Source organism: Squalius cephalus (genome assembly GCF_949319135.1).
Source record: "Squalius cephalus genome assembly, chromosome: 20".
NCBI classification, from domain to species: domain Eukaryota; kingdom Metazoa; phylum Chordata; class Actinopteri; order Cypriniformes; family Leuciscidae; genus Squalius; species Squalius cephalus.
The window spans coordinates 21,766,729-21,792,704 of record NC_137141.1 but is presented as its reverse complement, the minus strand read 5'-3'; the positions used below and the strand labels follow the sequence as shown (position 1 = coordinate 21,792,704).

At 37.5% G+C, this 25,976-nt stretch overlaps 1 protein-coding gene across 3 annotated transcripts in view; it reads left to right on the top strand.

Annotated features, from left to right (window-relative positions):
• The window catches only part of ccser2a (coiled-coil serine-rich protein 2a), a 50,172-nt gene extending 24,478 nt beyond the window's left edge, over positions 1-25,694 (top strand). The window contains exons 5-13 of one of the 3 annotated variants that reach the window (XM_079853632.1): positions 3,530-3,629; positions 6,753-6,858; positions 7,979-8,147; positions 8,331-8,396; positions 8,975-9,073; positions 10,495-10,605; positions 14,667-14,748; positions 16,647-16,686; positions 21,860-25,694. In XM_079853632.1, the coding sequence (XP_079709758.1) occupies positions 3,530-3,629; positions 6,753-6,858; positions 7,979-8,147; positions 8,331-8,396; positions 8,975-9,073; positions 10,495-10,605; positions 14,667-14,748; positions 16,647-16,686; positions 21,860-21,920 (834 nt within the window). In that variant the 3' untranslated portion in view covers positions 21,921-25,694. The remainder of the gene's footprint in view (positions 1-3,529; positions 3,630-6,752; positions 6,859-7,978; positions 8,148-8,330; positions 8,397-8,974; positions 9,074-10,494; positions 10,606-14,666; positions 14,749-16,646; positions 16,687-21,859) is intronic. The other 2 variants (XM_079853633.1, XM_079853631.1) reach the window with 2 other exon arrangements.
• Positions 25,695-25,976: the final 282 nt, after the last annotated feature.

Sequence of the window (25,976 nt, the reverse complement as noted above, 5' to 3'; positions counted from 1 at the left end):
GAGACATGCCTTCACAAGCACATGAAAGAGCTGTGTTTGGGATGTTTGAGTTGGGCGAGGGGCAGCATGCGAAAGGGGCATTTGCCGGCTGTTTAAAAATATGCTTTATTTTTGTAACTATGCTAAGTGCCACTAGTGTTGCAGAAACTACATACTTCACAGGTACACTATGTAACTTTTGGCCCTTTAGCAGCTAAAAAAAACCCTAAACTGCATGCATTTTGCCGAAGAACATTGTTTTGGTGGTGTTTCGGCTCTGCATGACAGTGTGGATGAATATGGTTACTCTACTTCTCATAACACGTTCACTACTAGGCTTAAAAGATATAACCAGTTTAGATGGAAAGGATCTCAAGCTGACTGAAGAAGTTACTGTACACACGCACGGGTGAGTGACGTATGTACGCAATTTCTCTCAAAAACCATCCTAGGTCTAAAATATAAACGCTTATAATAGGCTTACCGTGATAAAAACACGTTTTGGAAGAATGTTTGATGAACTATTGATTCATTATTTTGAACATAAAAGTTACATAGTGTACCTTACTACCTTTATGTAGTATGTAGTCTTTGTGATTGAATCATTCCTTGGAGTAAAATCTTTTTTTAATGAATCTGCTCAACCCAGTGACTCAGTGATCTGCCAGATTAACAGCCCAATGGATTGGAAGATTATCAGTAATGACTTGATTTTAGTCTGTTTGACATCAGAAGACTAGGAATATAGAGAATAAGTTGTATGGAATAAGTTGTATAGTTGCTGGCAACTAGGGGTGGGAGATATTGACAAAAATGAATATCTCTATTTTTTTCCAGTATCTCGATATCGATATTCAGACGATATTTTTGCCATCCTTCAAAGAAATGTGTGCAAACTGGCAAAGAAGGTCCAGTTCAGTTGGTCTTTTGACTTGCTGCATTTGACCTATTATTGTAGGCTATAGAAAAAACAATAAAGGAGCTAACTAAACAGAATCTGAGGTAGCCCCTACTTTTTCCATTTACAAAAAAAAACAACCCAAAAAAACAGAACTAGGCACCTCTTGCAACAGTGATTATTAAATCAAACAACAATATTGTTGATGATAAATTCAAAGTAAAAATATTTCTTTTCAAATTTTGAAAAGAAAAAATTTAAAAAAAATTCCATTTCCCCCCCAAAACGCTATAAATCCATCCATTTTTTCCCCCAAAAATTGATGATTTGTCTTTTTAAAAAAGTCTTTTGTCTTTTATTTTTCGTGTTCGCATTTATGAGGAAAAAACAATATTACGTGACAGTTCTCCATTATGGACGCGAGTGCTCTGAAAGCAGCACTAAAAGACTTTCAAACTTTCACAGAGACCTCAAAACAGAAAGCACAAAGCCTTTCTTTAAAACGAATTTCGTTTTGTACTAATTGTATCTTAATTTTAATAATTTTTTCATTAACAAATTTCCTGGATTTAATACATAAAAAGTAAATATAGGCTAGCAATCACAACATAAGGTGCTTGAACTGGAGATTATATCATCATGAACCGGACCGTAGCCTACTCGCCTCACAGGCCTAAAAAATGTGAAATATATTTACAGAAAGCTGGTTCTAAACAAAACCATCCAAAACAAAAAACTATGTAGTCTAATAAATGTGCATTTCTCCGGTGCATTCACTAGCCTACTGCGAAGATCGCGAGTCAATAGCCTATCGTCAACTTCATCTTTGCAGCCGACACAGAAGTTAATAAACAATTAAAATGACTTATTGCAATATTTTACATATTCATATTCATTACTTTTGCTGGATCTTTGAGGCAGCTTTTTAGGTTTATGGCGTTTTGGAAAAGAGCTCTTCACGTACAAACACCGTTTCACCAAGGCACAGCGGACCTTCAGCACATAAGAAAAAAAAGAGAAAAAGCACGGACTTACTAATTACGAAACTTTGATGTGGTTGAACAGGTGAAACAGTCACAAATTCCTCTTCAACTCAAACCTTCTCAATACGAGTTATGAAGGAAGAGAACAGCATTAGCCTACAGTTTTCAGCACGTCCTCCTCTGATTGTTGTGTTGTGACTGAAAAAGTGCGTGCAGGAGCACATGCGCAAAACGTAGGTTTGTAAAATGTCCTTTTGTAAAATGACATATGATAAAATAAAAATAATTCATATATCATTTTACAAAACACATGTGCTTTTTTTGCGCATGTGCTTCTGCGCGCACTATTTCGAATTTACGTATGCGTTTTTGACGACACGGGACCATGGGCTGGGCCACTCGGAGGTTGCTTCCGGGAATAGTAGGCTACTGCCCTACAGTATTAAAGATCGCTACATATAATTGTTTAGAAGGTTATAGTGTGTGTTATTTGTTTTCTCTTTAACTTCTTTCAGCTCTTTTCATGTTTGAGGGGTCGGATTGTACAAATTATGAAATATTCGATATCCCAATTTTGCATATCGTCCAGACAACAATTTGGATATTGTCGTCTAAACGAGATATCGCCCACCTCTACTGGCAACACAAAGGGCACAAGTATGAACCAAAGTGGGGCATAAACCATTTAAGTGTTAAGTGTTACCGAGATTCATTACCAGCATTGTGCCCTTCAACGAGACACTTAACCCTGCAATGATTTATAGTAAATGTCCCTGCAATTAATGCAACATTTAAGTATTTGTTAAATGTCAAGTAACTAATTAAAAAACAAAACAATTGTTTTCAAGATGTCCTACTTCCACAAGAGTATGTTTAATTTATGTAAATTTATCACCAAGCAATTACGCTCTCCATGTTGTACACAAGTGATTAAATGACCATAGACAAATGACAGTAATATGCAGTATTTCAACTAGTAGGCCTATGTTTTGGAAATGATGAAATAAATGAACGAAATATCCTTTCAATTGGTTCCACCTCTGTAAGATGCTCTCAAATATTACTCTCAACCTTGAAATCAATTCAGAGCGTTTCTTGAGAAAGACTCTTTTAAGATGACTTACATCAGAGTAATTTCTTTGCTGGGTTCAAATCAAGGCTGAGCCGTGAGGCCTTGTTTTATGGTATTTCTTAACAATATTTTAACACACAGAAATGTGGAGAACAACTTCCTTCAAAGAGCTTATTTTCTTTTGAACTGTCTGTGCCAGACTCAGTGTTCAGAATCTCTTTAAAATGCATTAAAAAGCGCCCCAATAGCTGATAACTGCCCACTTTTGCATCTGCCACACAGACAGAAAATGAAAGAGGACGTTTCAGGCTGAGGACAAATTGAGGTTTTGTTGAGGTGTATTGAATTTCACCTTGTTATGCTTTTGCATTTTCAAATAATCAGGTGGCCCGAGAAGTCTACGGTTATATATACACTTCATGTTGAGTGAATGTGTTCTATTCATGTTTCGCTTCCAGTGTCTGTGTATCCCCTTTCCTTTTATGTGATCGTCCTTACATAAACGGTGTGAATGTATTACCACAGTTGTATTTTTTTTTTAAATGTAATGCAGGTTTCTATCTCTATTTCTCTCTATTGTTCTTATCTCATGCACAGGACATTCTGAACAACTTTGATAACACTGGCTCTTGTGACCTGGAAGATGATGACCTCATGCTTGATGTTGATCTGCCAGAAGATGGGGCCTTACACAATGGTTAGTACACACACACACACACACACACACACACACACACACACACACACACACACACACACACACACACACACACACACACACACAGTGTAGCATAACCAGTTTTCATTCACTAAGCCAAAATTTGCCTTTTGCCCACTATTTGATGTCTAAAGTGATTACAGAAATGAAAATGATTAATAGAATCATGTCTGCATCACTGTTTTCTCAAAACTTGTAGATATAGCTCATAAATGACTAAATAAATTAAATGAAAGTCTCTCTCATTCTTTTCAACCCCAGCGCATGAAATGACCAACATCTATTTACCTTTATTACCACAATAGTCATTCTGAATTAAATTTGTAATATTTGCATTGGATTTATCTTGATCTATTAATTCATTTTCAATTTGCATAGATAATTATTGCTGATTAGGTTTAATCATATCTTTGAATGTGAATTACTATTCTAAGGATGAGTTTCCTGCAGCTTAGTGTATGTGTTTTTAATACATTCAAATTGATGAAGGGATTCTGTGGGGTTGAATACAGTATATCATTTTGTATTTTAATTATTTGTTTTGAGGAATGTAAATTGTTATAGTGATCTGACAACATGACTTTTGACATGATTTTCAGCAGCTTTTATATATATATGGCTTTTTTATTATTATTTATTACACGATTGCTGGTGGTTTGGAGCTTTGTTCATGTTTTTTGAGATGTTTGATAGATGAATTATGAGTTAAAAAGCTTTAGAAAGTATGGTATGTTAAACATATCTTTGTTAAAATAACCTAAAATAATGTTAAAAAAATGATTTCATATAGATGTGCAAGTATTTGAAGAGTTTCTCCATTTTTATTTACCTTTTGTGCTGTTAATTTAATACTGCTGTTACATGAATTTTTAAATGTATAAATATTTCATGTAGTCTCTGAATTTGAGGTCATAAAATGCATGTATAATGATCAAAATGAGAATTTTTTAAAAAATGTCTACAGAGGTTTCAGATTAAGTAGAGCATGTTGCACTGAAAGGGCTATTGCTGTCACTGCTTGACTAGTCATTTCAACTGCCAAATACCGTCAAAATAAATAAAAAATTTTTAAATGCTGAATGCTTTCATTCAGCAAGGATATGGGCATTAAATTGTTCACAAGTGACACTTAAGACATTTGTAATGTTACAAAAGATTAAGAATGAATTGAATATTAAGAATTATTAAGCAGCACTGTTGTTTTCAACATTAATAATGATAATATTTTTTTGAGCACTATATCAGCATATTAGAATTATTTGTGAAGGATCACATGACACTGAAGACTGGAGTAATGGCTGCAAAAAAATTCTGCTTTACCATCACAGAAATTAATTACAATTTAAAAATAGAAAATAATGATTACTGTTTTACTGTTTTTTTTTTTTTTTTTTTTTTTTTTTTTTTTATCAAATAAATGCAGCCATTGGTGAGCATAATAGACTTACCAAAAACATTTAAAAAAAATCTTAAACATTTGACTAGTGTATATAACTTTAAATACTTTAATTATATTATATACAGTAGTGCTTTGTTACTAGCCTATCGTGAATTAGTTGCTATTGGAGACAACCCCTGCCAAAAACACTGAATAAATGTCCTCAATCTTCCGTCTCATGAACTCTCAGTTTTGGAAGAGATCGTCCTTTTGTTGAGCCAACTTCCTTTTCCCTTCAGTCTCAGAGTGTGATTTTAGAGTGTGTTAGTGAGGTCACAGGGTAGTTATGGGTTCTGCAGATTCTTGTGTACGTTGATAAATTCCATACTAGAGATGGCAAACAAAAGGCTTCATACATACACTTTATTCAAATGTATGATTGCATCCTCTGTGTACAGGAATAACACGCACAAGCCCTTTCTGTTACAGCACCATTCTGTCAGATGTTTGTCTGATGTTAAAAGATACTCCTTTTGAGCATCCTTTTTTTAAACTTTTTGTGTGTGTGTGTTTTGTCATGTTTATATTCAGTATGTTGACCTGCGCCATCAGCAGGAATCAGTTTTACACCGCTGTGTGTGTGTGTGTGCGCTGTATTTTTAGCCTCGGGCATCATGCCCTGCAGTCATGTGAGGAGGGTTACAGAGCCAGAGGAGGGAATAGATGACTTCAGGCCCCCTCCCCCTTTCTTTCCCCTCCCTGTCTTTCTGTCTCCTTCATTCCTTCCATGGTCGATCTGTCTGCTTGGCAGGCAGGAAGGCCTGCTGTTTTGACACTGCTTCCCGAGACCAGAGGGAAGACTCTGCCCGAGGGCTGTGTTTCGTCCTGGCTGAAAACGCCACCGCCAGTTCTTCTCTTCAGAAGGCCCCTCGGCTCAGGGAATTACAGCTGTGTGTCTGTTTCTGGTCAAAGCTCCTAGGGAGTTCCCAGAACTCACAAACTCATACACACAACCTCGTTCCAACAGGGCGGAAAAGTTATTGGATTTGCAGATTCTCGGGTGGCCACTGAGAAATTCGTAGGTAGTTTGACACTTTTTCAAAGTTTTATACATACTTTAGTTATACATCAAACAACTTTGGAATTTTTAACCTTGGGAACCTTGTCCAACAATATTTCAACCTTTTTCTTTTCTTTTGGACTTGTTAGTCAAAACAGACCGTCTCTGCTCTTAGTTCTAAGGTTATTTGTATTCGTGCGAGTTAGTTTTGGACTGTTTTTTTTAGTCTGTTTTTGAGGCTCTGGCAGTGAACTGGACAGCAAGGACAAGAGGAATGTAGCAGGTCTGTTTTGGAGCTTAGTTTTCTGTCTGTTCTGCTTGCTGTCTTACTCTGTGCTGTGTGAGAAGTGTATAGAAAGATTGAGGGAGTGCATGTGTGAGAGACAGGTTTTGTATGCGAGTGTTTTAGTTTGAGTTTGCCCTGATATCTCGCCTCAGGCAGTGTGAGTGCTGTGTATCGAAACTCTAAAGAGCTCTGCGTTCGGAAGGACCCTGCTCAACTTCCCAAAGAAAGATGACCTTCTTTTTTCAAAAAGTGTGTGTTTGTTTCGGAGTATGTCTAGGAGACTAACTGAATGTATAAGTGTGTTTAAAAGTGAGTTGGGTTTGTTCAATGTGTTTGTTTATTTGTCATTGACTGCTATTGACCCCTCTGTGCATGCAGATGGGATGGCCCACTTTGAGCGCTCTGAGAGGGGGGGCCGGCCGGCTCAATGGAGGAGGAGACAGCAGAGATGGAGTGGAATGGATCATGCTCATAATGACAACAGGTGAATGCAGGTGTTTCACATCAGAGGCTATTATACAAATATGTGGTATATATGTGTATATTATAAAAGTTTACATTATTATTTTGTAATTTATTATAAATTATAATTTAGTAAAACTGGAATAATATATTCAGCATTCATATATTCAGGGTGGGGGGGGGATATTAACTTTATATATATATATATATATATATATATATATATATATATATATATATATATATATATATATATATATATATATATATATATATATATAAATAAATAAATAAATAAATAAATAAATAAATAAATAAATAAATAAATAAATAGGGCATAATATATATATATATATATATATATATAAATAAATATAAATAAATAAATTTGGATTTCATACATTAATTTCTTATTATTATATATAATAATAATATATATTTGGATATCATATATATATAATAATGACTTCTGGTGATTTTGAAATGGCAGTATCTGTTCAACTTCATCCTAATGCCCTCGCCATGACTGAATGAGCCAAGTTCCTGAACACTGAATAGCTGCTGTTGATTTGTAAATATTGGTGGTCAAGTTTCAGTGTATATTGGTTAATGTCATAAAGTTTGGAAGAAGCTGTTCCCATTCAGTCAGTAACGTCAAACATGACTGACTGAATGGGAATGGCTAGGTTACAAATGTAACCCCAGGGAACATGGATGTTACGTCCCTCCTGCCACAGCCCTGAACCACCGCTGAAGGGTCGGATCCCTGTCTCGGCTCCTCAGCAAAACATAAATGAGAAGTGAGTGCCGGCCATGTTTATACCCGTATGTCCGGGTAGGAGCGCCTGGGCTTGCAAATATTGTTGGCCAATTTCCATTGGTTAATTTAGTTACCACTTGAAGGTGATTGTGCTCCCAGATGAGACCCCAATACGTCAGTATCGACGTAATGTCTCCGTTCCCTCCTTCAGAGAGCGGGGGTTACATTAGTAACCTAGACGTCTGTTTTCATCACTTTCGATTTCAAAGATCATGAGAAATGTGAATTTATGTTATTTTTTACATTTTATTTCATGACTGCTTTAATACTGATGTTGTGTTTCTTTCTATAAATTATATTAAATCTGAACTCTTTCTTTTAGGCTGGCCGGGTTTCATTATGATGCCTGTCGTACAGGCCATCGACCCCTCCATCCCACAGTTCAGCATGACAGTCACACGGTGGTGCTAGATGAGCTCACTTTCAAGCACGTGGCAGAAGACTGTTCGTCTGTCAAATCACAGCTGCTCAAACTCAAGAGTCTGCTGCAGGTACCACACACACACACACACAGCTGGATGAGTCATATTTGCACTTAGCTATGCAAACACATCTGTTAGCCTCTGAGTAGCTTTTAGTGTGCGTGTAGTTGTAAAACAAAAAAAGAGTAAAAGAAAGGGATGAGTTGTAACCTTGAGAGATGCATCTTCTGAATAAATTGCCATTTTATGTAGATGGATGATGGTGAGATTACTCCAGAGAGTTTGGATTCCAGTGAAGATGACAGCAGAGCCAAGCAGGTCCATAACATCACATTAACACCTACCTGAATAAAGATAATAAACTTGCAGTCCTAAAACCTGAAAAAGAAAATCAGCATTTTCAAGCCATGGGCTCCCTCAGGAATTTCTAATGTGTTTTTAGAAAAGTGTTTTTCAAATGCTGGATGCTTAATATGGAAGAGACTTCCACGGTTTGTTCAACTGCATAAATAGTAGTCATATCTTAACAACAGCTTCAAAGTTCATTTAAGCAAGTTGCTACATAAAGACTAAAATTATAAGTACATGAGAATCCTCATATAGCAGCTTGTGTTTTTAAAGTTTCAGAAGTAGAACGAAACCTTAATCTCAATATCTCAAGTAATGTTTACCACAGAACTACGTATACTCAATTGCAAACTGCTATTCTAAAAAGCCATTAGTAATTCCTGAGGGAACGTGTGGTGAATTAGCATTCTGTTTTGGCCTACAAATTGACATCAACAGCTCTGTGCCCCCTTTTTCAATTCCGTACACATGCATTATTTATGTGTAGACAATATAGTTTCATATTATTTGTGTATGCATTTATTATTTGTTTTGTATTTGTGTGTCAGATGGAGGAACTGATGAAGGAGGTGGCGCATCTCAGGGAAGAGCTGAAAAATAAAGATAAAATCATCACACGGCTCACTCATCAACAGCATCAAGAATCTGTGAGCCATCACCATTCCTGACACATTCAAACTGGCGCTCATTTTGTATTGATTGAATTATACATAATACATAACACATGAGTGGCTAATCAGAGCCTGCAGAATCTGCTTGAATATACTAAAGCCATGCTAACTCCATGTCTGAATGAATGAGATGAAATCAGGACGGGATGTTCTCAGAACAAACCCACATCTCATACAGTTCATTAACTTCACTGCTCCAAGCCAAAAAAAAAAAAAAAAAAAAAAACGCAGCAAATGGAGCATCAACACATGCACTTTAACCTTTAATCCCAATTACTGTCACCTTCGGTGAGCAATTATATCATTAGCGCTAATAAACTCACTTCTTTTGCATTACGCTGATTGCAAAGCAAAGATGAAAGCAAATGAGGTTTCTTTACATTAGAACAAGAGTAGTGCTTAAGGCAAGCTTCAATATTACTTATATATCGGTTAGGGAATTTAAAAACTCTTTACTTCTTGTGCTACTGGTATAAATGATACCTCAAATTGTGCAGCTTGTTGAGGAGATGTGCTGTTACTAGCAAGGTGATTTTCACCTAGTGGACAATAAAACAGTCAAAAAGGAAATCATCTTTATAATCAAAATATCGTAGAGTCTTGAGGGTGCTCTTTTTTCAGAGTTTTCTATTTAAATGTTTTTAAATTGGTTCTAGAAAATCAGTTCTACAAAAAATAGATTACAATAATACATACATTTAACAAAATAATAATTTATAATGAATAATGTATTAAATAAAAATATTAATAATAGTCATTTGCAATGCATTGTTTTTATTGTAGTTTAATGGTTTTGTTTTTTGTCATGGTGTGTATCAAAAATTAGCAATCATTTGTAATAAGTTCTATATATTGGTTATAAAAAAACTTAAACGGAACAATTTGGTTTAGTTATTGGTCATAAAAAATGTATCAAATGTATCATAAAAAAATTTCTCTCTACCAGCAATGCCCTAGAAGTTTTCTATTTAAATGTTTTTTAAAATGGTTATCGATTCAAAGAAAATTTAGATTGCATAAATATGACACAAGAATAAGAATTTATTTAGAATTTTCTATGAATTTTGTTATTTAATATTTATTATTAATATTTAGCTTAATTTATTATGATTGTTAATAATAAAAATAATAAGCCATGCTTTTATGATTTCTTTAGTTATGTCGCGTGTCAAAAATAAAACAATAATTAAAAATCAGTTAAAAATTTTGAGCTAACATGAAAATTTGGTGTGGTTGTTGGTCATAAAAACTGATCAATTTCTCCTCACTAGTAATGCCCTGGAAACTACTACCAACAATCTAGCATTGTGGGAGCAAGTTTTGAATGGCCAAGACACTCAAACCACTCCTGTTTTCTTTAGAAAGTGAAAAAATTGAATTATCTGTCTCTCTTTCAGCCGGTGAGATGTCAGTGTCATCAGCTGAAGTCAGGGGCCAAAGGTGAGAGAAGAACGCATCATGATAAATCCACTCAGACGGTGTGGCGACCGCCCCATCATCACCCCGCTGTGAGTTATTTCTCACTCTCTGTCTAGAAACATGCATGTCAACTTGATCGCATCATGGAGGAACCCTAAACTCTCCCAAAATGTCAGTGTATTGTGACTGGTGTATCTGTGTGTGTCCTTGGTGAGCCGTCTGCCTCGTTTTTATTTCCTGTTTCCTTAAAATTCTGTAGGCTTTATAGGTGGCAAGTTGTTTACAAAAGGGGGAAGCAAATGTGTTGTCAGGGTGACAAATCAGACAACACATTCCTTCTGTTCTTTTCCTTTCCTCCAGCCTTACCTCCCTCTTGTTCGTTTTTCGTGGTGAAATAGCCCGGCGGTCTCGCGGGACACCCTGAGCTGAGGCTCGTTTGCCGAGGTGCCGATTTGGCCAATTTGCAGCTGCTACGGGAAAACGGGCATCTACTACAGAGTGCAGAATGATTGTCATCTCCTATTTAAGTGAAGCCGCGCAGCACCCACTCTGGTGGTTTAGCTTTCAGAGCCCTAGCCTGGGATGTTCACCAGGGGACGTGTTCTTATTGAAGACCGGCACACAATCAGTAAAGCCAACAGCACACAGAGAAAGACTGGAGTCAGGAGAGATTACAGGGAGGAGAGAGAGATGGAGGAAGTAACAAGAGATGGATGAGAATGTGAAAGTGGAAATGAGGAAGAGAGAGAAACAGTCAGGGCTGGACTGGGACAAAAAATCGGCCCGGGCATTTTGGCCCAGACCGGCCCACTATATGATCATAAACACCACCCATCTTTGCACGCCCTTAATTATCTTCATACCAACTCCTATTCATTAAAACCACTAATGCCATGTAATGAGTGAGTATAGGAACGAGTGAGAGTTTACAGATGAAATAAGTACAAATTTGACATTTATTAATACAGTCGAACTATACTCCACAGTGGTGAATCCTAAAACAAGCTATAAGTGGCTCTGGCATAGCAATACAAGTGTTTCTTACAGGATTTTTTGTTAAAACTGTGGTGGGTGGACCTTGGTTCTTGTAGGGGGGTTCGGGGGCATGCCCCCCCGTGAGAAAATTTTGTGCATTTTAATGTTAAATTCATCAATCTGGTGCACTTTGAGAGTTCAAAATTAAAAGCTCCAACCCATATTCAGTGTGCAAATTAAACAAAGAAAAATTCAAACCTCTTTAAGTTACAGTGTCTATTTACATTACACCTACTATATAATAGTTATAATATTAATCCAATGACAGTAATAGCCATATTTTGTAAAACAAATGCACTAAAAAATAAAGGACACTTTCATAATTAGTTTTGTAACAATTTCTATACTTGAAAGAGATAAGCACATGATCTTTTATTTTGACGCAAACTGCATCAAGCTTTTATTTTGGCGGAAAACATGGTTTACAAACGCCTGTCATTAAATTTCTAGTGAATTGCGGTAATCGTCAACTATGCAGATGTGGAAATAATCTGTAACTGGGTTATGGGTTCCTACACTCCATCATGACATAGCCTAAGTGTTTTGAAAGAAGTTCTGCTTACCGCAGGCTCTACACTCTCTCATCTCTCTCCCGATCCTCCTCACTATCATCATCTGCCGCTGGAGCTGACGAAGGTCAGAAAACATATATTTTGACACATAAAGCGTCTGCTTTAAGGGCCTGGTTCTATTTTTTCACGCTATTTATCTGCACATTCCTTGCGTTTCTTCTCCATCTCGCAGACTATTCTGGCAGATATTGCACACTGACACTGCTGCACGCTCGCTCACTCGTTTAAAGTTGTGATTGGGCCAGCCCAGTGTCAATCAAGGAAAGAACCAATGGGCCGCTGATCTACGTGTTTCATGGGCTGGTCTGTCAGAAAAAAAACTAACACTGACTTTTTTTGACCAATGCATTACACCGGCACAAACCCAAAACGCAAGCAAAACAAAACAAAACGAATGGCCCGCCGATGTACACATTTTATGGGCCATTAAAAATAATAATAATAATAAAAAAAAAAAGTATTTATGAGATGTATCGGCCCAAAAAGCACGTCGGTCCACCGGGCATTTGCCCGGTATGCCCAATGGCCAGTCCAGCCGTGGAAACAGTTATTGGGGATCGGGAACAATAGGACTGGTGTTCAGTTTGCATGTTAGTGTTTGAAAAATAGAGATACTTCAGTTTTGTTTTCCATGTCTGTATGAATTCCTTTATTCTGTGGGATATTAAAGATATTTAGCAGAATGTCCTGCTGCTCTTTTCCATATAATGAAAGTTGTCAAGCTAGATTAACTGTCATTAGCAATTAAAATTTCTGTTCCTCACACTAAGCTGTCATATGGATTTAGAAGACTTGGTATGTAGGGACCTTTGCAGCTTAGACATTAAAATAATCTTCTTTTGTGTTTAATGAACAAAAGTTTTACAGGTTTGGAACGAAGTAAGGGTGAATAAATAACAGAATTTTCATTTTTTAGGTTTACCATCCCTGATGTTAAAAGTTACATTTGCATGACTTCATCATAAAATAAGTTATCAGTGATCCGTTATTAATGTCACAAAGCTGCAAACAATGTAAATAAATGTATTGCATGTTAATCATAACTCAAACACTAAAATATTTGTTCTCCTTAACACAAGTGTGACACGGTCATGGATGGTTCACTGGGTTCATGGACTTCCTTTGTTGTTCTTGGAACAACATTCCTCTTATCCATTCATAGACCTAACTCTAACCCTAATGCTAAACGGATAACTAAAATTAGTAGGCAGTGACTGTTTGATGGGATTTGTTCCTGTACCAGGAACAGCAAAGCAGGATGAATCTGAAATCAGTTATACTGGAATAAATTGTAAATTCAAAATAATGCCACATATTTTTTCTACAAATGTTTCTCTCAGTCCAAAAGTACAATTAGTCTCAAAGACATAAGTTCCCATTTACATGCTGCTAAACTCTTCAAACCCATATTGTTCAATTTCAGTCAAACTAAAACATTAATTCATCAGGTTTTTGCGAAATCGGTTTAACAGACCTAGACATAAGGCAAATATAGCTTGAGTTTTGCCAGCATGTACACTACGGCGCAAATGTTTAGGGTCGGAAAGATTTATTAATATTTTTGAAGTCTCATGCTCGCAATGGCTGCAATTATTTGATAAAAATATAATAAATAACAGTAGCATTCTAAAATATTAAAATAACCGTTTTTCTGTTTCATTATATTTTAAAATGCAGTTTATTCCTGTGATGGCAAAGCTAAATTACTGACCTCAGACTTTTAATGGGAATGTACACGTTAATTGGATTGCAGTTGGCCTTGCACTTGCTCCAAATGATCCTTCATATATATTTTTGCACATTTTTTAGTGATGTCTACAGTATTTGGACAGACAGATGAACACTAGCTCGACTAGGCAGAAAAAAAGAAAAGTGTTGCTCAAATATAACTGTGCATGTAAGCATACTCTCTGAGTTATAAAGGTAAACAAGTCTAGTTTTCTGTCCATAATGAAAAGAGAGACTAGAGTCGTAGAGTTACTATATATGTAATATCACAGGGCAGCAAGACCATGCACACTTTCTGGGTATCAGATTGTGTAATTTGTTTTGTTTGCCTTTGTATCTTAAAAAAAATCCCAAAGGTACCTCTAAATGATATGTAATCAGTTTTCAAGATAAGGTTTGTATGTTTACGAACATTACGGTTGAGCGTGACAAAATAGTATAGGTAAATGTACATATAACCTAAGAACATTTGATTTCCTTATCTCAGAAATTTCCCCAGTGCATGTGCCGTTCAACAGGAAAAGAAAATATTATCTGTGAGATCCGCATGTGTTGGCTAGGAATATTGCATGCACGTATTGTGTTGTGGCTTATGCATTCACGGCTTGTTCCTCGCTGGTGTTTTAGTCTGATGTTCAGACATTGATGGTAGTTTGTCTTCTCAGAGGAAATGTGCGCCGTTTCTCTGTGCGATGTGCTTGCAAAAGAGTTTTTCTTTCTAAACTGTGTGTTTGTCTAGATTCACTGGGGTTTGTCTCTCTCCGCAGCTGTGCGGGTGCCGTGTGTGCGTCACGGTTTTTCTATGTGTGTTGCAGGCTGTACCCACTCCTCTCCTCTCTCCCTGGCAGTGCCAGTACCAGGCTACACCTCGTGCCAGCATGCCTCAACGCCGACAAAGTGAGTCATTAACCCCCTGACCTCTGACCCCGTTCCTTTGGCAATATGTTCAGCTTTCTTTCCTCCTCCTGACTCTTCATCTCTGCTTCCTTCTCTTTCATATGCTGTCTCCCTGTTGGTTTATAAATATATATGCACAGTATAGTTACATCATGTGTGAGTGAGTCAGGGATGAGTAAGTTGGATATCAGTCTGAGAGAGAGGAGGAGATGTGGTGTTAGAGAGATGAAAGAGAAAGCGATTTAAGAGGTTAGACAAAGTCAGCTGTTCCCCGCTTGGGCAGTTTTGAACTGTCTCTCAGGTCTGGGTGGGTCACTGCACTGGTTGGACCACATGGGGTGTAACACTGTGTTTTTGTGTAGATGGCTTCGAGCCCTGTCTTAAGGTGTTTTTGTGCACGGTTTTTGGAATTTTGCAATTAAATTCATTTGCTTTGGCAAAATTACATTTTCTGAATATTTTTCTGAATATATTTAATAAATAATCAAACAGGTAGCCCTGCCTCAAACTCATCTCATTGACTGAGCTACAGTAGAAGCTGACATGTCAGACCAATCAAACGGAGTTGCAAAAGCCTCAGGGAAATCAACCTTTTTAGGAAAGTCAACTTACAAATGACATTTTTTGTAGTTGTCCCTGCGCATTACCCTGGGATGGGCATGGAAGCCTATTTTGGTCTCTGAGTAAAAAAAAAAAGGGTAATTGTGATAATTTTTTAAAATAAGATAATACAATAATAAATCTGATGTTGTGAGGAATGAAATTAATTTGCGACAAACTCAAAATAATCAGAAATAAATATGTTATTTACTCCTGTTCAAAAGTTTTGAGTTGGTATAATTATAATTTTTAAAGAAATGAATACTTTTATTGAGCAAGGATGCATTAAATTGTTTGAAAGTGACAGTAAAGACATTTACAATGTTACAAAATATTTCTATTACAAAATAAATTGAATCTTGGAAAACATGCATCTTGATTTCCAAAAAAATATTTCAGATCAGCATATTAGAATGATTTCTGTAGGATCATGTGACACTGAAGACTGGAGTAATGATGCTGAAAATTCCAGCTGTCATCACAGGAATAAATTACATTTTAAAATAATGTTAGATTTAAAATTAAATTACAAAATACATTATAAAATTGAAGTTTTAAATTGTAATGATATTGTAAAATATTACTGTTTTTACTGCATTTTTGATCAAATAAATCCAACCTTGGTGAGCATCTTACCCTAAACTTTTGAACAGTAGTGCATATAATAATAGTCAAATGTAAATTTGAGTAAAAATTCAATTTGCAGTTGTAACAGCAGGCAGTCAGGGAGCAAAACAAGAAACCAGAATCAAGGAACAAACAGAGGTTACAATAACAAAAACTGACAAAACACAAAGGAACATGGGTATTTATACACATATCGTTAAAACTAGAAACACCTGGGAACGATAATGGGCTAGTCAACAGCAAAACTACAAGCAGACTACAAAATGGCAACAGGAAATAACCAAATACAATTGAACATAAAAGTCCAAATGGAAGACATGACAGCAGAAATTGTTTACAGTAAATTACAGTGTGCACACAGTCATTTGATTTAGCAAGAATGGAGCTGTGATGATCTGAGAGAATGTGTGTTTTACATGATTGTAAACATGGCTGTAGTTATAGAGCAGATGTCAGACTATTTTTCAGTCTCTTCCTCAACAGACCTTCCTTCCTCTACTCTTCCTTTCTTATCTTTCGGTTTTACTCCACTGCTTTGTCAGTTCTATCTTCTTTTTTCCTTGTCCTCCTGTCTTTTCCCTTTCTCTTTCCTCTTCTTGTTTCCTGATTGGATGAACTTGTACTCTGTGTTATTTCTCCCCCTCTGCCTATCCGATAATACCTCGGGACAGGGGTGGAGCATCTTGTGCATTACTTCCGCGACACAGCGTGGTACAGTAACCTCTACTAAAAGCTTCACCCTTTGCATGGTCACGTGACGTGAATGACCAATGCATGCTTGTTTGAGTTTTACTTTTTAAGCATGGATTCCAATTTTTTCACACATACATGAGACTTGGCATGAGACTTTTTTCCCTTTAATCTTTGGCCCCAAGTTACCACCTGTCTGAAATCCTAATGTTTCAGCTCATCTCTTCCTCCATGGGCTGTGATTGCTGTGTGTTGTATGTCAGATCTGTCTTTGCTGTAATGGAGCTACAGTGTATACTGGTGTGTTCTGGGATTCTCACCGCTTCTCTCAGCCCGCTCCCAGAGACTTTATCCAAACAGACATCAGTCTGCACAGGTGGACCAGGTTTTAACATCTCAAACACACGCACACAAGCAGGGAATTAGCCCATGGTGCAATTGTTCTTGGTCTTGTGACTGCACAGGGAGATGCTGAACAGTTTTAGAGGACAATTAAAATAAAATGATCCAATAACTCCTTCGGGATTCATATTATAACCTCCACTTCTACAAACTCAGGATATTAAAAACCTTCTCTATTATCAAAATGGCCACATTTCATCAGCCAAATCTTAAAGTAAGATAAATGACTGAATTAGAGCCAGACTTTATTACAGCTCTTTCTGTTGTAATATCTAGCAATCGTGTTACAAATGTTATCTTGAGAAACGTTTCAGAGGCAGTTGATTCTCCCTGCGCTTCTTTGAAATCTAGGTGCTTATTAAGCCTGGAACACACCAAGCCGACGCCGACGAACTAGCGCTGATGAAAGCCGACTGTGTTGTCCCCTCGCGTCGGGGTAAAAAGCTGCACTTGAACACACGAGAGAACTACAGCCGACTGTTAGCTAGAATGCGCGTTCTGCGTCTGCGTGTAAATAAGACAACTGTCTATTTCTGCAGATATATTAGTCTATATTCGTCATTCAAAAAGGGAAACCAACGCTGCAGGCTGCAGATACACACACCGTAAACAAAGCAGTGCGTGCTTACCGTTTTGAATATCAATCCCTAAGCACTTTCTTTATTCCACTCCGCTCGTGTTAATATTGAAATATTCGCCAAGGAACACTCAGGTAAGATGACGTAACATTAGAACAGCCTCTATCTGTACAATTTTGATTTATTTGCTCGCTGTTTTGCTATTATTCTCGTGCACTGACTCGTTCACTAAGCTGAACAGCCAATCAGAGTTCCCTCTTAATGAAAAAAATGTCTGCCGATGGTGCGGAACACACTTAAGCCTGGAACACACCAAGCCGACGGTCGGCCGTCGGGCAGTTTTTGTCCGTCGGCCGACTAAGTTTCCTCAGTGTGTTCCGCACCGTCGGCTGAAATTGGTCCTCGTCGGCTTTTTTTCGGCCGATTCGACATGTTGAATCGGCGTCGGGCCGTCGGTGAAAGAGGGAACTCTGATTGGCTGTTCAGCTTAGTGAACGAGTCAGTGCACGAGAATAATAGCAAAACAGCGAGCAAACTCAAAGCGGTACAGATAAAAGGCTGTTCTAATGTTACGTCATCTTACCTGAGTGTTCCTTGGCGAATATTTCAATATTAACATGAGAGGAGTGGAATAAAGAAAGTGTTTAGCAGGATTGATATTCAAAACGGTAAGTACGCACAGATTTGTTTACGGTTTGTGTATCTGCAGCCTGCAGCGTTGGTTTCCCTTTTTGAGTGACGAATATAGACGAATATATCTGCAGAAATAGACAGTTGTCTCATTTACACGCAGGCGCAGAACGCGCATTCTAGCTGACAGTCGGCAGTAGTTCTCTCGGTGTGTTCAAGTGCACTTTTTTACCCCGACGCGAGGCGACAACACAGTCGGCTTTCATCAGCGCTAGTTCGTCGGCGTCGGCTTGGTGTGTTCCAGGCTTTAGAAAACTTGTTAGTCGGCCAAGTCCGACGCACAAACACTGTCGGCCGTCGGCTTGGTGTGTTCCAGGCTTAAGGGCTCAATAATAAGGATTGTTTTCTTCTAGGCCAAAAGTTCTGATTTTCTTGGACCCCACCACAAAAGATTATACACTTTCTTTAAAATCCTTTTATTTGGTTCAGAAAAATATATTTCCATGTTTCATTCAATCAGGAAAGTTTTCTTTACAAGAAAAAGCTATTATTGCAACAATAGTTGTAATTTCCAGCTATTGCAATAATAGCTGGAAATTATGCAATATATTCAACATGAAACAACATGAAAGCTATGAATTCTAATTCTTTTTTTAGAAAAAAACAGTGCAAACATTACTCATATATGATAGTCTTGCAAGCTTTCTACAAACCATTTTTGCAATTTTGACTTTTTAAGGGCTAATAATAAAGATTTATTTTTCTAGGCCTTTAGGGCAAAAAGTTCAGATTTTCATTTACCCCACCACAACAAAAATGCATTTTATTTTCAGAAACGTTTTAATTGCCTTAGAAAAAGGCATTTTTCTTTCATTCCATTTAACAATTAAAAAAAAAAATTATCAATAATTCACTAGGTTTAATAATTTTAGGATTTATGATTTTATGATAGGATTTGTGCAATTTTAGCACATCCTCATCTATAGCGGTGTTATAAAACCCCTATAAAAGACTTAGGTTTTACAAAGATTTTGAACCAGTCCACAATGTCAGAGCAGCATAGAATCTGTTCAATGTTTTTGTTTTTCATTTTACTGTCGTCTTGTTGTTGTTTGTTTGGTGCTGCATGATTGGATTCCTTTGTTTTTATGATGTTAATATTGTATTATAAAAACGATATTTTTAACTTTAATTTGTAATTAGATTTCATGAGCCTTGTTCAAAGCCGATAAAAACACACCTGTGATGAATTCTGTGGTTTCTAAGTTTCTATGTTGCTTGGCAACCCCAAAACAGCCTAGAGTCAGTATAATGAACTATGTCACTTGGCAGAAGAATTGTTTATCGTGTGCAAATTGTTGATTGAAAATTGGTGTCATTTGTTGTTTAATAAAAGTAATAAGGTTGTGAGGCTGTTAATTACAGTAATTTTACCACAGTTAAGGGGGCTTTAGGTACTCATCCTTGCATTATGCTTAAGAACATACTTAACCATAGTAAAATGACTATAAAAGTGGCCTTGGGTGGCTTATTGCTTTTATGACATTGCAGAAACGCCAGTATGACCAGTAAACAGCACGATGAGATAACAATACACCACTGTTCAATTAATATTTTATACATTATAAACAATTAATCTAGCAAGTAATATTGATTTCTTTTTCTTTTTTTATTGGGAGAGTCATCCTCTGGAACTGGGGGTTTCAACATTAAAGCAAGACATTAAAGCTGTTGATTGAGATAAATCAGTTATTGGTATAAACAGCTCGTTAATATCGGTTTTAAACATTTAATTAATGAAAATGGTAATGGAGTTGAGAAGTTTAGCATATATGCAAGCGAGCTGGGATGTGATGCGACAACTACAAAAAGGAGGGAAGACCGTGAAGCTCACGTGAAAAGAAAAAATGCATGGAAAATAATGTCAGAAATGATCTGCATTTGGAGCGACAAACTCGTGATTAAAAATGCTGTCAGTGTGAGCGGAGATTTATGTTGTCTCAGGGTTTAAAAGGTTACAGTCTCTGAGATTCGTCCGTTCTCACTAAGAGATGAATGCATTATGGATGTTATCTGCAGGTGTCCGCTGACGTCTCTCCGCCCCAGAGATTTTGTGACGTCACGTAGAGGATGTGACTGTCTGTGCTGTCTCACGCCACTGACAACTCTCCTGCACACATGCACAAACCCTAGCTCACACTTTTACTCCCTTGTTCCCACAATGCACTCTTATTCTGTATTCTTAAAGTGAGGAACGATCAGGATGTTGTTTTTCAGCTGTTGTTTTTTTGCACTTTCTAGTGGTGTTTTAAATTGTAATGCTTTACCTCTCTTCAGTCTGACATTTTCTCAACCCTTTGTGGTTGGACATGTGATAAAATTGTTTTGTGATGGTATCTGGAGATAATACACACCTTACAAATGGTCTCTGGCTGAATAGAAATGTGACAGACTGCTTGAAACCATTGTTAGCCAGTAGGGGGTGGTGTGGTTTCAGTAGAGCTGTGCTATTCAGCAGAAACAGCCCATGAGAGACAGAGAATGTGAATGAGAAGGAAACAAGGACTTATGCCTCTCTCATGGTGCACAGTTCAGTTGTGTATACTGAAACTCACCTGTATACATGCTCATCCATTCAAATCCACCCTGTTACAGTCACACTGACTGGACTGTCGACAGGACGACTGACTGCTAATGTCTCATCAACCTGGCGATGTTCACAGAGCAACAGAATACAGTTTTCAGTGCTGTTTTAGATAGCTAAATACAGTTTTGTTAATACCAGGCTTGTGTTAAATTCAGAATTGAAGAATCTGCCACACCCCCCGAGAAGTTGATTTGGAATTTGAATTACAGGAAGAGGAATTTACTGAATTGTAATAGTGCAATAATGGGGTTCCAGAAGTAAAATTCGCATTAATTTTCTCTATGTGAATATTTTTGGGAATTGATATGTGCTTTTGTTGAAGACGCCAGCCCACTTTATTTCATTTCTTTCTTTTTTTTAAACAATTGTGTTTAACATTTGAATTCCTGGTGAAAAACTACATAACCCTATTATTCTGCAAAGAAAGCTACTTTGATCAGAGAATCACTACAAGTAAACTTCCAAAATATCTCTCAGCGACAACTCACTCCTGGGAAGCACTGCGAATGATGTCTCGCAACAAAGAGTGAAATTTGACTTACTGTTGCTGTGTGAATGCAGCTAGTGAACAGCAGTTGCTGTCAGTTAAAAATAAAACATGTGATGCTGCTGTCGGTTAATTAAGATTTGATGGATGAATCTCAATAGGAGTTTTTTCTCACAAATTTGTGAATACTTTCCGATGTTATAGAAGTCTCTATCTTTGACATTTACTTAAGTCACTTTTGTTATTCACAGCTATCACATTAGTTATCCCTTCGTACAGTGTTTCTGTAACTGCTCCTGTAAGCTGTTCTATGAATGGGACAATTCGAGAGTCACACCTGTTTTCAATCACAAACACCACAAATTTCAGTCCCAAACTATCATATCCACTGATCGCAGATCTATGTTCTAGTTTATTGTGTTAAATACTGTTCTATTTTGTCCTCCACAGCCTCAAATACTTCAGCCCATCAGTCACATCCCCAACGAGCCCCTCATCCAGGGAAAACTAGCAAGAACAGTCCCCACCGGGGGCCACAGTGATGCCTGCACCGAAGGAGAACAGCCTTCTACGTCCTATCCTCCAGTCCCATCCACCGACCCAATTCTTCCTCCTGCTGGAGATCCTCACGTGGAGTCTAAATCTCTTCCTGACCCAGAGGAGCTGAGCTGGTTGCTTAGCACCCACCTTCGCATACAAAACAATCATGAGAGTGACTCACGGTGGGCTGGAGAACGGATTGTGAGACCGACCCCAGAAAGCCATCAAAACAAACTCCTGCAAACACCTCACACCCTGTCCTTCAGCCCGCGTGTCCTGCAGCCTCCACGCCTACATAAACGGGTAACTCTCCCTGCTCTGCCTATAGGGGGCAGTAGTGGGTCAAACCCCAAATCAGGACCCTCAATGAACCACAAGGCCCATCAGCTTCTTCCGCCTCCTCCGTCCAGAGGTTTGCCATGTTACAATGCAGGGAACGACGGCGTGACTCGCGGCCGGCTATCCCAGCCTTGGCCAGCAGTGGTCAGGAGAGAGGCTGACCCAGAACACAACGCTTCGGTACCACTCGGTACCTCCACAAGACTTGAAAAGCCAAAGATCCACTGAGCGTCAGCTGCAGCCATAAACACTGATAAGGCTACCTCCCTGAACGCATGATCACACATGCGGCTTGCACTAGATGGTGTTGTTAGTGGCTAGACAACCTATTAAGCTAAACAAAGAAGCTAAGCTATCGCATCTAACTATGCAACAAAAAAGTAGTGTCACAATCAGCGCTTCTGTCGCACAAAACCACTCTTTTGATTCAGACTAAAAGTCACTGATCATCATTCCATAACCACTGAGAAACCTTTACCACTCACAATTACATCATTCATACATAACCTTGTTAATACAGTTGAGCTTCTCATGGATTGACAAACTGGAAAAAAGGATGACTGACAGAAATTCAGACTGAAAGAAAGGGCAAAATCTGAGAAAACAAGCAATGGAAAGCACTAGAGAGCTCATGTTTTTACCGTTACTCAACAAACGTCAAAGAAGACAAAGTGCCATAGACTGCCTGCGGAGCTTTTTCAAGGCCCTCAGTGTTTGAATATTTTCCCATGCGGCATGCCCTCTGGACGCCCACTTATTTAGTGGGTGAATCTGACATTTGCATCACCAACCTCCCGAGGCTTAACTGCGAAAACACACATTATTGTCTACGCAACCTCCCAGAGCTTGTCGTACAGACAGAGAAGCAGTGTCTCATGACCCAAGTCTCATCTTCAGTTTCCACAGAGAAAACCTGTCAGTCTGCTGTGATTTGATCTGTATGTATATTACTTCATGTCTCATTTCATATCCTTGTCTGTGTTCACCACATAAACATGAAGTCCAAGCTACAATTTCTTTTCTACAATGTCTTGTTTCTCAGTGCTAAAGACTTGCTTTGACATGCCACTGTCAGTGCTTCCTTTATTTTCACCTTGGCTTCAGTCGTGATCAGCAGTTTTTCATTTTAATTAGGCTCATGCCTCCTGTATTAATAAGGTTATTTATCTTGATTATGGATTATGGCATGCTCAAAGCATAAACTTGCCTTTTCACCCCCCATTAGTTGCATACAAAATTGTTATAATGCTTTTTAATTATTTATACATTATAAAGATGTTTACAGTTAAAATGGCTTTATTAAGCTGTTCAGTCTGCTCCAATGCTGCAGGATTAACATTTTTGCTTTGTCTTTGGCACAGAAATACTCTTGCTGAGACTTGAGTGAGTTCTTAATTTTTGGAAAAGACATTCATCTTAATTTTGCACTAACTTATTTTTGGCTTTGCAAGCAATGATAAATAAAAAACAAAACAAAAACAAAGATCAATTTATGGCAAAATGTTGAAGACAGAGATAAAAAGTTGCTTTTGACCACCGTAGGGTTTTTTAAGGACATTCAGGATGGTTTTGTTTTGTTTTTTTCTTAAAGAAAGGTTTACTGTTCTTGAGATGGTGTTTTTGTTCTTAAGATTACATAAGTATGTCTCAGAAGGTTGATGAGGTTGTCAGTAATTTGCTTTTGGCATGCCTTGATACATAATACACACTGTAATACATAAATATACAGCAGTATCGACTGCATGGAAGCACGTGGGCTTTCCCGTACTATGATTTTAAATATGCAAGAACCTCCCTCCCATGTTTATGTGCAATATATCAGAGTGTATACATATTAGTATATACAGATACTTTACCCTAAACTTTTACGGTGGATGTTTAATCCAAAGCGAAAGTGATTTTACTGCCATTTACCCAGAATACGAGGGGCTTTGGGTATTACAACACACTCTTATGTGGGCCGCACACTTCTAGACACACCCTAAGCAGTGATGGGCAGCCATGTCTAAAACCAACTAAAGAAAATCAATAGGAGGAGGATATTTGTGTGTATGTTTCTCTCTCACCCAACTCTGTGGTTATACTAAGCAGAAAATCAATGGAGGGCTTGTTTTGTAATGCTCTGGAGACACTTTGTTTGTATTTTTTTCTCTACATCTGTCTCTCGTTGTGTCGTATACGTGTGCAGAAGGACATTAATTCCATTTGCTTGTGTCAATGAGGTAGCCTTTTAAAGCTAGGAACATCTTTTCTTTCATTTGACTGTTAACAAGGCAACATTATGACCCATAATTAAAGGGACAGTCCAGTCAAAAATGAAAATGTTGTCATCAATTGTTCACCCTCATTTCGTTCCAAAGAATGAATTACTGTCTTCTGTGGAGCATAAAAGAAGATATTTTGCTAGATGTCGAAGTCCATACAATGAAAATCAATGGGGTCCAAGATAGAAATGACAAAGTTCTCAAAAAGTTCAACAACGTGTCTTGGACCATTGACTTTCACAGAATTGACAAAAACAGTTAGCATATTCTTTAAAAAATCTTTGTGTTCCACAAAAGAAAGTCATACAGGTTTGGAGTGACAAGGGGTGATGACATTTTTTGATGAACTATGCCTTTAAACTGAGATAAATCAGAGTAAAGCAGCATTAAGTTTTATTAAAAAATTATTGTAAACCTTGCATCCAGGCATTTCTTACTTTAATAGATGCTTTAAATGTGAGGCTTTCTACATCTCTTTTCATGCTGTAAAAACACAGTTTCATGAGTATCTGCAACTCAAAGATGCTGTTTCCTTTAACAAATCATCATTGAGGTTGTGCAGCGAGAGAAAAAAAGAAACAACTAAGTCTAGTTTTTAGATTTCCAAATTGCTAAAATAAATGCACTAATACAAAGACCTCTTACTGTTGTGTAAAATACATTTATGACTTGCTGCCCATGTGTGTATGCCTTCCTCTGGGTTCTTTTCACCTGGATGATTCTTTGATAGCATGAAAATGTCTGAAACAATAAACACTTGCCATGAATTCCTATAAAAAAATCTTCCATTTTTCCCTCCATATATAGTTCATGTCTTGCCGTGTTTTTCACCTATTGTGACAAGAGAGTATGCAGCATTGTCAGAACACTACCATTGCTCCATTATAGCTTCATGAAAACAACATCTGCCAAGCTGTTGGTCTGGACAGAAAAGATGTTTACTTACAGAGGAATGAATTCAAGCACTTTAAATGACCCGTTTCAACCTCCACGATGGAGAGACTGTGGTCTTTTTGACCTGATCTGTTTGATTTGCTGTCATTTTATTGTGTGCAACTTCTTTTATTTGGCTGTTTGTGTGTTGATGTTCTGTCCCTGGTCCAGTGGAAGGTGTGAGACTTCAATAAAGTGAAGGAATAAGATTCACTCTCTCTGTTGCTTTTTCTCTGTGTCAGAGCCATTCATTTGTGCAGCTTCCTGCAGCTGTTCCTATATTTTACTCTGCAGTGTTGCAAAGCAGATCCTAATACATTATGTTTAGGGCTGCCACCATATTCATTATACTGTAAATTCACACATTCTGGAAGAGTTGTCTAATATTCTCAATCTGCCCCAAACAACACTGTATATAAACGGCATTGACAATATGAAGCTACATAAGAACTGAACTTTAGCACTTTCAAAAGAAAAGTTTCAGCTTTGTT